Genomic DNA, 13,136 nt, shown 5'->3' on the forward strand with positions numbered 1-13,136 from the left:
TTTGGTTTTTTTTTTGTTTTTTTCTTCACACATTCCCGCCTCATGGCGTGTTGAATTTATTTTTACTGGGCAGCCGCGGGCCTAAGACGAGTGTTTAGGGCCATTCGTTAATTAATAAACGTTTTTACATTTCTTTCTTTTTTTCTTATACATATATATATATATATATATTTTTTTTTTATCGACCGCCAATCGTTAAGTGAATTAAATTCGCCTTTGGGTAACTTGCTTTTGAATGAAATTTAATTAATATGCCCTGCAGATGGCTGACAATTGTATTATCATAATTGCATTCAACTGCGAGTACCTTTAAGTATTAAAGATGGGGCTACAGACCCAGAATTCCATAAGACCGTTAGTGGTCACTTTTTTGTGATTTGACAAAGGCCCTCAAATGCAGCAGGTTGAGAGGGTAGCTATTAGAATTCCTTAGTCCTTTATTAGTGTGAGACTTCTTAGGACTATATCCACGTAAATTTTCCAATATTTTCAATATTCTTTCTATTTTAAATGAAAGAACTAAAAATTTTTGATTTATTTTCTAATGCAATATGAAAAATAAATTTTAAAGATTTTTTTTTTACATTATAGACTCTAGAGCCAAATCAAAATTAATTTTAAACTTTTTTCTGGCCTATTTTTCAACAAAAATAATCAAATATTTGTGTTGTTAATTAAAAAGTTCTTTCCCTATTCTCACTAATTTTAAAACATAAATACAAGAAATATGTATTTTTTTTAATACCTGTTTTTTAATTTGTTATTCAGTTTTTTTAAGGAAAACTTCGAAAAGTTTGCGTTTAAATGATTTATTGAAGCCACTTTTTCAGTTACCTCTATATTCTTTATTCAACTTATTAAGGGATTCCTTTGAAGTCTTTAAATATATACAAAATTTCAAACAAATATCTCATATAGTCAGTCAAATAAATCGCTTCACTTGTTTTGTCACTTTTATACCTTAAGGCGTTGCTTTACCTATTTTCAGCTACTTTTTGGTTAGATCTTTCCAATTCACTTCTTCAAGGGACAATCCCAAGAGAAGTCTGTGTCCTGTTTTAAGCCATGTCTGGCAATTCAATTGATATGCGTCTATGTGTGTGTGTGTTTTTTTTCTTCTCTTCACAAACAAGAGAAAGTGAATGAAGAAAACAAAGTTAGAACAGTGAAAAGGCCACAAAGCAATTTTCTTCATGCTCTCCATCATTATCATAATTTTTCTTTTTGCGGAAAATTGCATATGAGTTGCCAACACTTTTTTCATGTTTATCTAGGAAAATTTGATTTGGCACTCAAACAAAAGTGGCAAAGGCATGCCGCCTGGCTACTTGCCGCTTGCCACTTGATGCTGAGGATTATTTTCACATAAATCAAGCAAACAAACAAACAAAACTCCACTCCAAACCCAACCGACATAAAGGCCCACAATCATCATCATCATCATCGTCAACATCAGTATCATAGGGCCTAGGCCTAGACTAAAGGAATAAAAAAAAAGGAAAAAAGAAAAGCAAAATGGACCGCAATTCCCTTAGAAAATGAAGTCAAGCAAAAATAAGGCTCATGGCAATTGTTTGCGGACATTTCCCCACCCCATCATTCGGTTTAACAGAAGGAAAATGCCAACGGAAACGGAAATTAAGTCAAGCAAGGCGTCTGCCATTTTCATTTTCAAAATGTTCAACTTTAACTGCAATTTCAATATAGTTAACACTGTTGCTTATTTTTGTTTTTTGTCTTATTTATTTATCATAAACAATTTAAATAGTTGAACTATAAATAGCATGGGAGAAAAGATAGACATATTTATTTATTTATGGCCGAGACATTTAATTGGAAAATATCTTTATTCTGCCTTCTGCCAATGTCGTCATTTTGCCATAAAAATAAACATTTTGCTTTCCCTCTCTCGCGATACGACTATTTAGATATTTATAAGTCGCGCACAATATTTCTAGACACATTTTGCCGCTTATCTTTGCCAATTAAATGGAATTGACAATTTTCTACATCTTGACTTTGGAACTGTCAGAAAATTCGCTAACAACAAACTGAATAGAAAATGCGAAGTAAATGGAACGTTTACTCTATGCATTGATCAGGCAAATACAATTTTCCCTTGACAATGGATGTAAGGTTTCCATTCTTAAAGGCAAAACGCGTTGAATTGTAAAATAGGCTTTAAATTCTGCAAATTAGTTGGTTGTATAACATGAATACATCCATAAGTACATTCGCAGCCTAAGAAAATTGAACAAAACATCGTGCTAATACATGAAATTCTTAAAGAGTTAGCTTAAAAAATGACACAATGAATCTTGAAAATTAATTTTCTGAAACTAAATTTAGCTCCCTCTTCAGTAAAATCAAAACGAGGATATGAAGAAATTCTTCAAGAAATTTAAGCTATACATGTTTTTACATGGCTCACTTATGCTCACTTATTTTAATGGTCAAACTAAGAAACATTTTATAGTTAAAATTATCAAGAAATCTCCAAAGATTCTGATCTAGGTAAAACTTCCTTTTTAAATTATAGGGGAAATAGAACCGCATCAAAAAATCGTATCCACTTTTTCTGTTTATCAAAAGCTGACAAAGGTTAAAAAAAACTTTGGATTTTTATATAATTTGTTGAACTTTTTTAACTTTGACGCCATTTTAGGATACTAAAACATATAAGCGACATTTTCCATATTCTTTAGATATGAAAGTATGTTTCATTCCTTATAGAACAGGATATTTTTCATAAACATAAAATTAAAACTGGTTGAAATACAAAATTATGAATATGTATATCCGTTTCCTTCAATTTTGTATGAACTATTTTTTGAAAATACAATAAATTTATGCGAAAAACTATATTGCAAAAACAAATTATAAATAGATTGAGTAAATATGTGTCTTCAAAACAACACAAACAGATGAGCAGGTTGTCTAGCTATTTCAAGAAGTATTAAGTCTATCATCAGCAGATTTTGGTAAGAACTCTAAAAACTAACTTAAGTTTAAAGAAAATGATTGACCAACTAATATAGCCGTTCTTGTGTAGAGGGTATCCAATGAAAAGAGGTCTCAATAAAAAGTTTAACTTTTGCATATAATTTGCATTTACTTAAATATTTTTTTTTTTCTTTGGTTTTTGTTTAAACATTTGCCGTGGTAAGAAAAAAATCTTTTGAACTTGTAATTTCAGTTAGATATTTGCTTGATTTGGTTTCCTTTTCTTTCATTTAACTGACAGAAAAGAAAAGGTTAATTAGAAATTCAGCTAGACCGCAAAAAAGATAAGTTAAATACCAGAGCCAAGCACTTAACCACAACAAAAAGGTCCTTCAAGTCTGCGTCCCTTAACTTGGTTTGGGAAATATTTATTGTTCAGTCAGCCTGAAACAGGTAAAGGTGCAAAAAAAGTAAAAAAAAAAGCGGAAGACGGACAAGACAAGTCCACCGAAAAAAAAAAGAAAACCCCACACAAACAGTTTAATCAATAATTCAGACTCGGACTGTGGCTTTCCTTCTTAAAAATTGGCTTAAACGTATTGATTGAGAAACTAGGCAAAAAGTTCGACCTCGAAATGGGAAACTTTTACAATATTTTCCAGACATTCGCATCGTTTGTTCTAATTGAATTTCGCCCTTATTGGCTAACACTTTAAAGCTTTCAAATGGCAATGGCATGTAATAAGATTTTCATTCATCTATGGGATGTATGTGTCTTGAGAAAAAATAAAAAGTTTTCTTTCCTCGCATTTCATTGCCAAATTGCCACTTCAAAGCAACAATTTTTGCTCCTTAAATCAATTTGAACAAAGTATTTTTCTCAGCTGAAACGAAAACATGAAAACATTATACTCAATTTGACAGGGAGTCGACGTAATGGATACCCTTTAAGTGTTTCGCCTCAGTTTCATAGTTTGCGTAAAGAAATTGAAAACTCAGGCATACTTTTAGGCATCAAATAAAAATATTTTTATGTTGTGAATGCCTTGGATTCGAATGTCATTTGTACTAATATACCCTTAAGCTCTCTATCCACAGGGTATTGACAAAAAGAAAATAAAAGTTTAGAAACGACTTTGTCGTTTGTCATTATAACTCGATTTGCAACTGGTAATGTATGCTGCTAGGGCCAAGGCACACACACATATTAAGGGGTCCTGGCACACCTCCTGGAACCTATGTTACTCCTCTACGTGTGCCTATGCTAATTGCCAGCAATTATCTTTGCTTAATTATGGCGCCTCTTGACAAATGGTGGGCACCTCCTTTTTGAAATTTTTGGGCCTTTGACATTTCAATTGTTCGAAAATTTTTCCTTCCTGTGCCTAATTTATGCACATTTGTTTCCCCCATCTCCTTCTCATCATATGATTGCAAAGCAAGTGATAAAAATTGAAAATCAAATTTTATCTATAGACTTTTTTGTTGTTAAATTTTTTAATTCAATTTAATTCCATCAACAAAAACCGAAACTCTTGGGACGCGGCGGCGAAACTAAACGTAAACAAAGATGAAATTCAAACAAAAAAGAACCACAAGAAACCACAGAATAACTTTAAAAAATATATATATTCAATCGTGGCATTGGCCAATGTTGAGTGTGAATACCAAATAGATTCAGATATATATAGATATGTGTGTATGTGTAGGAGTCTGAATAATAATGAATAGAATTTCAAATCGAAGCTAGTGGGCATTCAAAAAAAATTGTTTCAAAAACCTTAGATTGGTATATTTTGTTATTTAGGTCAATTTCATCATAAGAAAATGAAAAATATTTCCTAATAATTGTATTAAAAGAGAAATTATTTAAAATCAAAGGAACTTAATTCTAAGCATAGATCGTAATCATTAAAAGTTATATATAAAAAATGATACAATAATTAACAATATTTTTAGTTTTTCTTAGAGCCAGTGGAATTAAGGAGACAATGACTTTGAAGACTTGGGCTATACCACTTAGGATATATGTAAGTGGGAGGGAAGGAAACACTAAAAATAATTTGATGACGCTAAATTTGTATCAAAGGGACATAAAACTCACGATGGAAATGAAAGTGGAGGACAGAATGGACAGGCGGATTAAACTGGCATAAAAAGATTACAGCCTTTAAAAGACTGATTAATTACTACTCAAAACAACCAAAAAACATGATCATAACCATAAAGAGTTTTATTAGAAGAGTTCTAAATACGAGCGAGGAGTTTTCCGCGCGGAAAAGAAAATACTAATTTGGAGGATATACAAGGACAATGACTCAAAACTCTGGAACTGGATCAAAGGAGAATGCCACAAGGATATTCATATAACATGTACACATAACAAGGATAACAGTCAAATCATATAACAAGACAAATATATTCGTCACAAATATAAAAAGTAAAGTAAACATTGACAAGCTAATAAAGAACAATTTATTCTATAAGATACCCTGCAGCGAGAAGAACAACGAAAAATGCGATTCAGTATATATATGCACATGTATATAGAAACAACCAAGTCAAAATTGAAAACAAGAATAATCCTCTTATCAGGACATAAGTCAGATACAAGAAAAAGAAAAGACATTAACACACAAAAACAGCGCTATCATCTCATTAGATTTTTTGTCGGTGAGAATTTTGCAACGAAAGCAAAACTACAGTAAAAGAAACACTTTTGAGATGGAAAAATAAATATAAGACTAAACTAAGTGGCTTGACATATGTACAGACATTTTAAAACTCCCACAAACTGTTAAAAACTCCAAGTCGTACACACTAGATGTCATGGTGTCAATAATAATAATAATACATATGTTAAAAAGTTTTAATCTGTAATGACTGAAACTTTTACTTGTGTAGCCCTCGAAGGAGACTCTCGATGGAGGTTGAAATATATTGAAAAGCCAAGAACTTAAAAACTTCGCATAATTTTATGCGAACAAATTTTTAGATATACACAATTAAAATTAGTCTACTTCATTGGAAACTATAACAAATGAAAAATAAAAATATCAAAGAAGCTAACATCGGCTATGCCGAAGTTTATATACCCCTGCAGTCCTTGGTAACAATAATTTTACATGTTCAAAATTTGTTTTCTGCAACTCAATTCATCAATATACAAACAAAACAATTTTACTCTCTATTTTACAATTTGTTCTTCTTCTTCCCTTATTCCCAAAGCAAAGCAACGCACGCATACACATACAGTGCGTTGCGTCTGTGTTTGTTATATTTATCCGATCACATTCATATTTTGGGATCTGGGGTTTTATATCCAATATTATCACATATGTAAATTTCATAGCATACTCCGATTTTTATGAAAATGTTTCTTCTAGTTCTTCTAGAGCTATATGATATAGTGGTCCGATCCTTATGGTTTTCATACTTTATTTTTCCCGGGTAATAAAAAACCCCGAAAAAAAAATTTCAGACCGATAGCTCTTAAGACGGCTGGACGGACGGACGGACAGACGGACAGACGGACATGGCTATATCGACTCAGCTTCTCATGCTGATCAAGAATAAGCAAACAAGTTTATCTATTTAATAAATAGTATTTATAATCTATTTTACTTCTTAACTCTTTCCATTTTTGAACCCTAACGCTTTCCGACCTTTTAAATAATCCTTCAGTAGACAATATCCTAAAAATGTACAACTTCATCTTTAATAAAAATATGGCAACAAATTTACGAGTCGAAGGACCTAACAGCTAGTGCTAATGAAAACAATCATTAGGTTTAGTAATTATTACTCGATTTAATTTATTTATTAATAAATAAATAAAATTTCTTAATCTATTCAATTAAAACATGTAAAACACAGCAAATACTTAACTTAAGCCATTTAACCAATTATGATATATAAAGTTTGTTTTAGCGCTTCGCGCGTTTCCCTGTAGTTTAAAATTACCTTTTAAAGATGTAAAGTTTCTTTTAAATTTAAATCGAAATTTCTGCATTCAATATAGACAGTTTTTATGAAATAACCCAAATTATTAGAAAATTATGAAATGCATCTTCAATATTTATTGCTTAAATGTGATATTAAAGTCGGCAAAAAGAAAGTATTTTTGGTCCCATAAAGTATCATTATTATTCATCAATACTGATGTTGATCGACTATATATATTCTTTATCGATACTGATGTTGATAAGAAATAAGGAATATCAATACTGATGCTGATAAGGAATATATATAGCCCAAACGTCCGTACAGTTGTTTGATATTATAAATTGTGTGCTTTGTTTTCAAATCTAAAATATAAAATATTCTTTGTTTTTCCAGAGTTGTCAAACTCAATCTGTAGTAAGTAATTTAAAGTTTGCGAAAGCTCTATAAATTCATAGAAACTATCTATGGAAAAACTATGTCGTATGGAGATTTTTCGACATGCAATTCATCATTGAACTTTCTCACGGTTGAAAAACAAACCGGCGTAACCCCTTTAAAAGAGAAATCTGACCATATTTTTTTGTACAATCGTATGTGTCAGAAGGAACATTCCTTCATACACTTTATTCACTTACCAACCAACCAACCACCCACTCACCACACTTTAGCCACACCCACCCATACACACACGCACACACACAGACACATCTTCGTCCACCTTGTGCTGTCACGGCAAAAGGGCAGATAAATGTTGGTTGAAATTGAAAAACTTGATGGTCGAGAGAGAAGGAAAAGTTTTGCTGCGTGCTTAGAGAAGATTTCATTCCGGATGCGAGAGCAACGTTAATACATGATGATGTTGCAACTTAAATGACAGAGAAAAGTCAAAACTGCAATCTGTCTTATTCGAATTAAATAAAGAATAAAGTCAGTGATGAAGGGGAAAGTGAGAGTTAGACAGAGTGAGAGAAAGGGTGAAATAGGATGAGTAGAAGTGGAAAGCAATTAATGATTAATGGCAGGTACTTAGACCCTAGTCAAATTTTTCGCGTGGTCATTAGCCCAAGGATAGAGGGACAAGCTGTCATTAGGCAGGACCACAACCATAACAAATATTTGCCAAGTGCAAACAGCGAACCAGGTAAACCAGGTAAATTCATCGCGTTAAATTGCTTTGAACTGACTCTCTCTGTCTCTCCCTCTGTATCTCAAAGGATCGTAAGTGGTCGTAACATATCCCTTTTCATAAACAGAAGGCAAACATGCAATTAACTCTACCCAACCCAAAGCCAAACCCCCACTCCCAAAAACACAATTTACACAAAAAATGTGTGAGGGGATACAAAAAAAAAACATCTTTAAAAAAATTCCATCTGAAATTGAATCTTTTATTGTATTAATCTTCTTGTTGGGGGAACAGAAAATGTCCAGTTTGCTGCATTGTGTGTCGCAATTTCGATAGACCCAAGCGATTCACTTGATAGGCATCCAATTGCTGCATTGTGGCAAACCAACAATGCAAATGCGACCACTGCGATGCCAACACAGGAAACATGAGCTCAGATACGGTGCTCAATGTGGTCACCATGGAAATGTCGGCGAGTGTTAGCTAAATACGAAAAAAGAAAAATAGACACATAAACAAATGGCAAATCGTAATTAAATCTTGTGCACATAAAGAAAAAATCGAAAGAAAAACGGGGGGAACAATGCATTTTTACCTGATCCCCTGCCATATTAGATTGTTTCTCTAAATAATGTTCCATGGCCTGATAAGCTTCTTTCAATTTGCGTTCATGATACGCTACATCGACTTGATCAAGACCCTTTCTCATTATCTCTGACTAAAATACAAAGAGTTACTCTCAAAAGTTAAAAAAATTATATTAACACTTACCATTAAATCACTATCACGACGAAATAGAAAAGAACATTCAAAGAACAGACGATTTAGAACTTGAATACGCTGTTTATAGGCCTTGGGCCACAATGTTTCTGCCTTGTCATACTGCTCGGCCAGATGAATCATTATTACATGACTATCAGTTAATATCAGATCATTATCGACTAGCGTAGGTACACTGTGCTGGGGATTCAGCTAAAGAAAACTCCAAAATTATTAGCATTTTCATAGAAATTTTTAAACTTTTCACTCAGACTCACCGCTAAGAAGTCTTTGTCGAATTGAGCGCCTTTAAAGAGATCAACAAATCGCAATTCCACATCAATATTTAGCATTTTGATAAGCATCAAACAACTACGCACAGGCGGACTACGATCATCGTAGAAGAGAATTGGTCTTTTCAGTTCAGTCATTAAAATATTTTACTCCAGCTAGGTAGACGAACGATCGCTTACAAAGCCAACAAGCAACTAATCCAAGATGAGAGTTTCAGATTTCAATAATTCAAATGAAGCAGCAGAAACTGAAATCAATTTCAAGACGCTCACGACTAAACATTTCTGTATAATTTCACGTTTGGCGCGTATTACAAGCTGCGATAATTTATTTTCAATTTCGATAAATAATCGATTTTGGCAACAATAGAGGGCGCTTACAAAGTGAGACGGAAGTCCTAAGGTTCAGTAAAAAGAGAGTGTTGCCGGACTCGAGCTGTCATAACCACAGATGGCGCCACTGAAACCTTACCCAGTCTGGCACCACAAAGGTTTATTTTTCTGCTTCGCATATGTGAGCGTGTGTGTGCAATTTCGAATTAAAATTACGTTTAATTTAAAGTTTCCAGTGCAATGAGAAAATTAGCAATGCTCTAAAATGTGTTCGGTGCAAGTGAAAGTTCACGAAAATCATATAAAATTAATCATATGACAGCCGGCAAACGTTAAATTTAAATTTGACTTTGACATTTTATGTGTCATTTTTGACATTTTTTTTTTTTTGTCATGACGGGCAGCGATAACAACAACAATACGGGATATCGATTAAAATACGCTATCGATAGACACACTGTGATTAATTAGCAGAATATTTCAAATAATTTTAGTTCATTTCTAATTTAGTCGAGAGACCATAAATTACTAGTGCAATGACATAGGAAATTTAAAAAAATTTATAGTAGGCCATGAACTGTTAGTCCCACAGGAACTAACGAGCCTTCAAACAGTTGAACATCAAAGCCCGTGCTGTGAACACAGCTAAATAAAATTCTCAAACAAAAGTCAAAAATAAAAATAGTCGTGTGAAAAAAAAGCAAAAAAAAAAAACGGTTTTTTTTCGGTCTACTTGTCTGTGAATAGATTTAGTCCGTGTATCACCCCGAGTCATGATTTCACCGGAGCAGGAAGAAGTTAATTTGGTGCTGGATCGCCAAGTGCGTCAAAATATTCAGGAAATGATGCAGGACCCCAATGTGCAGGCCAGTCTACGGGAAGGTCTGATTTACCCCAAGGAATCTCTCGAGGGTATGAATTTAATTTTTTTTTCTTTTCCTATAGGTCGCAAGGCGGGCTATTCAATCGACCATGAACAGGACTCTATGACAATGCAATCGGCGGATGAAACTGCCGAAGATGATTCAGAGCAATTGATGATGTCTGCAGGAAATGAAATGCAAAACTATCATGATATGATGGTTGTCGATTCCGATAATCAAATGGATATAAATGGTTCCATGCGCAAACGTCGCGGCAATTTGCCCAAGCAATCTGTGAAAATTCTTAAGCGTTGGCTCTACGAACATCGCTATAATGCCTATCCCAGTGATGCGGAGAAGTTCACCTTGTCCCAGGAGGCCAATTTAACAGTGCTGCAGGTCTGCAATTGGTTCATCAATGCCCGTCGACGTATCCTACCCGAGATGATACGCCGTGAGGGCAATGATCCTTTACATTTTACCATCTCACGTCGGGGCAAAAAGATGAGCCCCAACACATCTGGATCGAGTGCAACGGGCTTAAATGAATCATCTGGAAGTGGAAAAGCTGCAGTTGGCTCTACTGCTAGTGGTAGCGCTACCCATCCCATCACTAGCAGTCCAGCATCAGAGGTGGTAAGGAGCCTTAGGGTTTAGTTTTGTTTTTTTAGCAAAGATTATATTAATTATTTTTTCAGGTTGTGGGCGCCACAGAGGAAGTGGATAGTGCAGCCGAGGTTCATGAGGGTATCGCCAATGTTTTGACCAATTTCGATCAATATGTCCAGGGACCCAATGGTCAAATGATGAAAATAGAGCAAGAATTCGATGAAAGCGTCATTTACAGGTAGCTCGAATAAGTTAACATCAGGTTAAATCTTACTTTACTGCCCTTAAACCCTATCAAAAAGCTGGCAGCAAGCAATTGCCAATAATCCCACGGGTTTTCAAAGTCTCCACTCATCGCTTCAAGCCACCATGATTGACAAAATACAATCCTATCAAATGCGCAAGGCGGAGGCACTTCGTTCGAGTTCATCTCAAACGAACAAGAGCGCTAGCAGTGGCAGTAGCTCTTCCACTTCACCCATATTGCCTTGCAATTTGAATGATAGTTTGCCACCTGAATTCGATGATGATCAGAATCCACGTAAACGTGGACGCAAGTCTCAAGCCAAAGATGATGATGCTCGCCAGGGGGGAAAGCAATCCAGACAAATAAATCCGAATAAGAAATGCAAGCAACAGGTGCAGCAGCGCAACAAGAAGCAGGCTAACAAATTGTGCAAACAAAATAACCCAGCAGAAACTAGGTACTATCCAAAGTTTTCAATTTGATTTTGTATATAACCCCTATTCTGTCAAGTGATTCTCCGTAGAGTATGTCTATCCAAAGTCAGAGACCTAAGACGAATTTTTTATCAATTGGGTAATTTAAAATATTTTCAAAGTCCTTTTTGACATGCCCATTATATAAAACATACAAATTCAGCCAATATTACGGGTCGATTCTATTAAGAAATATTTTAAAACTCAAAGATCTTAGAATCTAGAATAAAGAGTTCCTCCTCGCATAATAGTTAATTTTGAAATTATACTGATGGCTCTCATTTAATTCTCAGATCCGATGAGGGCGATGAAAGCAGTGGTCAGGGTTATGATTCCTGTGAGCAACAGAGCAGCGAAGAGGAAGTACGATTCGAGACCTCTTTGGATTGGCAATCTGTAATGAAGTAAGTTTTTGAAGACTATAGACAGTAAATACTTCTTGTTTAAATTTGGTTTCCTTTTTTTCTTCTTTCTTTTTTTTTTTGTTAACCTTTGCCTTTCCTTTCCTTTTTGTTTAATGTACGTAAACTTTGCTTAATATTTGCGGGACCGTTTTCAGCACTGAAGAGGTGACCACAACCAACGCCAGCTCCAGTAATAAAACCAATGCCAATGCCATAAAAACTGCAGCCCATCGGTCTGTTAAGCAAGAAAATATTAAGAAAGATGGTGAGTTTGGACAAAAAGAACTGCATAGAATTGTTAATTTAATTGAACATACCTTACAGACAATGAAGAACAATTGGCTGTGGGAGCCGAGGCCACTGTTATAACCACAGATGATGCACCAAGCGGTGATAGTGCCGCCCAACCTGAAAATGAATCCTTTAACGTAACAATGTTAGAACATTCGAACACTCAGTCGCCGGCTCCGCAGCCAACAGCCAGTGGTAAGAGGAAGTACACTTTTTATATACGTATATATCAAGCTATATAATCTGTTTGTTCAGGGCTCAGTCGTGAGGATCGTGATAAATACAAGTGTTTATATTATTTGGTTGAAACTGCCATGGCTGTGCGTCAAGCTGATCCTATTCAAGAAGAGGAATTAGTCTATCGTCTGGGTAATTAATCCTGCATTTATAGTCATTAACTTCATTACATATACACAAACACAACACGCTTCTAGAAAAGTAAATATTGTAAATACATCATAGATTTAGGGTAATTATACAATAGCGCAATTGTATGATCGATGAAATCAATCATATACAAAAACCTTAAACATTTAACTTTCCCGGCCAGAGCAAAACATATCAGGAATTGTCAATTTTTGTGAACATTTTAAACACTAATATCTATAAATTTGGTTTTAACTTTAATTATGTAAAGTAAACATAAACACAATTGAACATAATAAAGTAAACTAAATTGTCCCCCCCTATATATGTATATAAGTTTGATTTAATGAAACTATAAGCTAAATTGTGAGATATCTTTTTGAATATTATCGTTTTCTAATTCTAAGCTATTGCGAATAAAGATTTTTACAGATAAAATGTAATTTTTTAAACAGAAATCAAAACATTTGTTAGTAGGAATATT

The 13,136-nt window shown here is 34.1% G+C and overlaps 2 protein-coding genes across 5 annotated transcripts; one reads left to right on the plus strand and one right to left on the minus strand.

Moving 5' to 3' along the window:
- Positions 1 to 8,255: 8,255 nt before the first annotated feature.
- LOC6646185 (glutathione S-transferase E14) lies at positions 8,256 to 9,349 on the minus strand. 2 transcript variants are annotated; one of them, XM_002068772.4, is made up of 4 exons: positions 9,052 to 9,348; positions 8,786 to 8,986; positions 8,610 to 8,732; positions 8,256 to 8,497 (listed from the first exon to the last, which is right to left on the minus strand). In XM_002068772.4, exons 1-4 carry the CDS (start codon positions 9,202 to 9,204, stop codon positions 8,285 to 8,287), a joined length of 690 nt encoding a protein of 229 aa, XP_002068808.1. In that variant the 5' UTR covers positions 9,205 to 9,348; the 3' UTR covers positions 8,256 to 8,284. The 2 variants fall into 2 exon arrangements, with proteins under 2 accessions (XP_002068808.1, XP_046866346.1); XM_047010390.1 differs by lacking the exon at positions 8,610 to 8,732 and having other exon boundaries at positions 9,052 to 9,349.
- A 221-nt stretch (positions 9,350 to 9,570) lies between these two features.
- On the plus strand, positions 9,571 to 12,977 carry LOC6646184. Of its 3 annotated transcripts, none has more exons than XM_023177832.2 (8): positions 9,571 to 10,281; positions 10,345 to 10,898; positions 10,961 to 11,109; positions 11,174 to 11,575; positions 11,885 to 11,995; positions 12,151 to 12,260; positions 12,320 to 12,481; positions 12,542 to 12,977. In XM_023177832.2, exons 1-8 carry the CDS (start codon positions 10,173 to 10,175, stop codon positions 12,661 to 12,663), a joined length of 1,719 nt encoding a protein of 572 aa, XP_023033600.1. In that variant the 5' UTR covers positions 9,571 to 10,172; the 3' UTR covers positions 12,664 to 12,977. The 3 variants fall into 3 exon arrangements, with proteins under 3 accessions (XP_023033600.1, XP_023033599.1, XP_023033601.1); XM_023177831.2 differs by having other exon boundaries at positions 9,572 to 10,281; positions 12,139 to 12,260; XM_023177833.2 differs by lacking the exon at positions 11,174 to 11,575 and having other exon boundaries at positions 9,572 to 10,281; positions 12,139 to 12,260.
- The last annotated feature ends 159 nt before the right edge of the window (positions 12,978 to 13,136 follow it).

This window comes from Drosophila willistoni, assembly GCF_018902025.1.
Source record: "Drosophila willistoni isolate 14030-0811.24 chromosome 2L unlocalized genomic scaffold, UCI_dwil_1.1 Seg72.1, whole genome shotgun sequence".
Classification (NCBI taxonomy): Eukaryota; Metazoa; Arthropoda; class Insecta; order Diptera; family Drosophilidae; genus Drosophila; species Drosophila willistoni.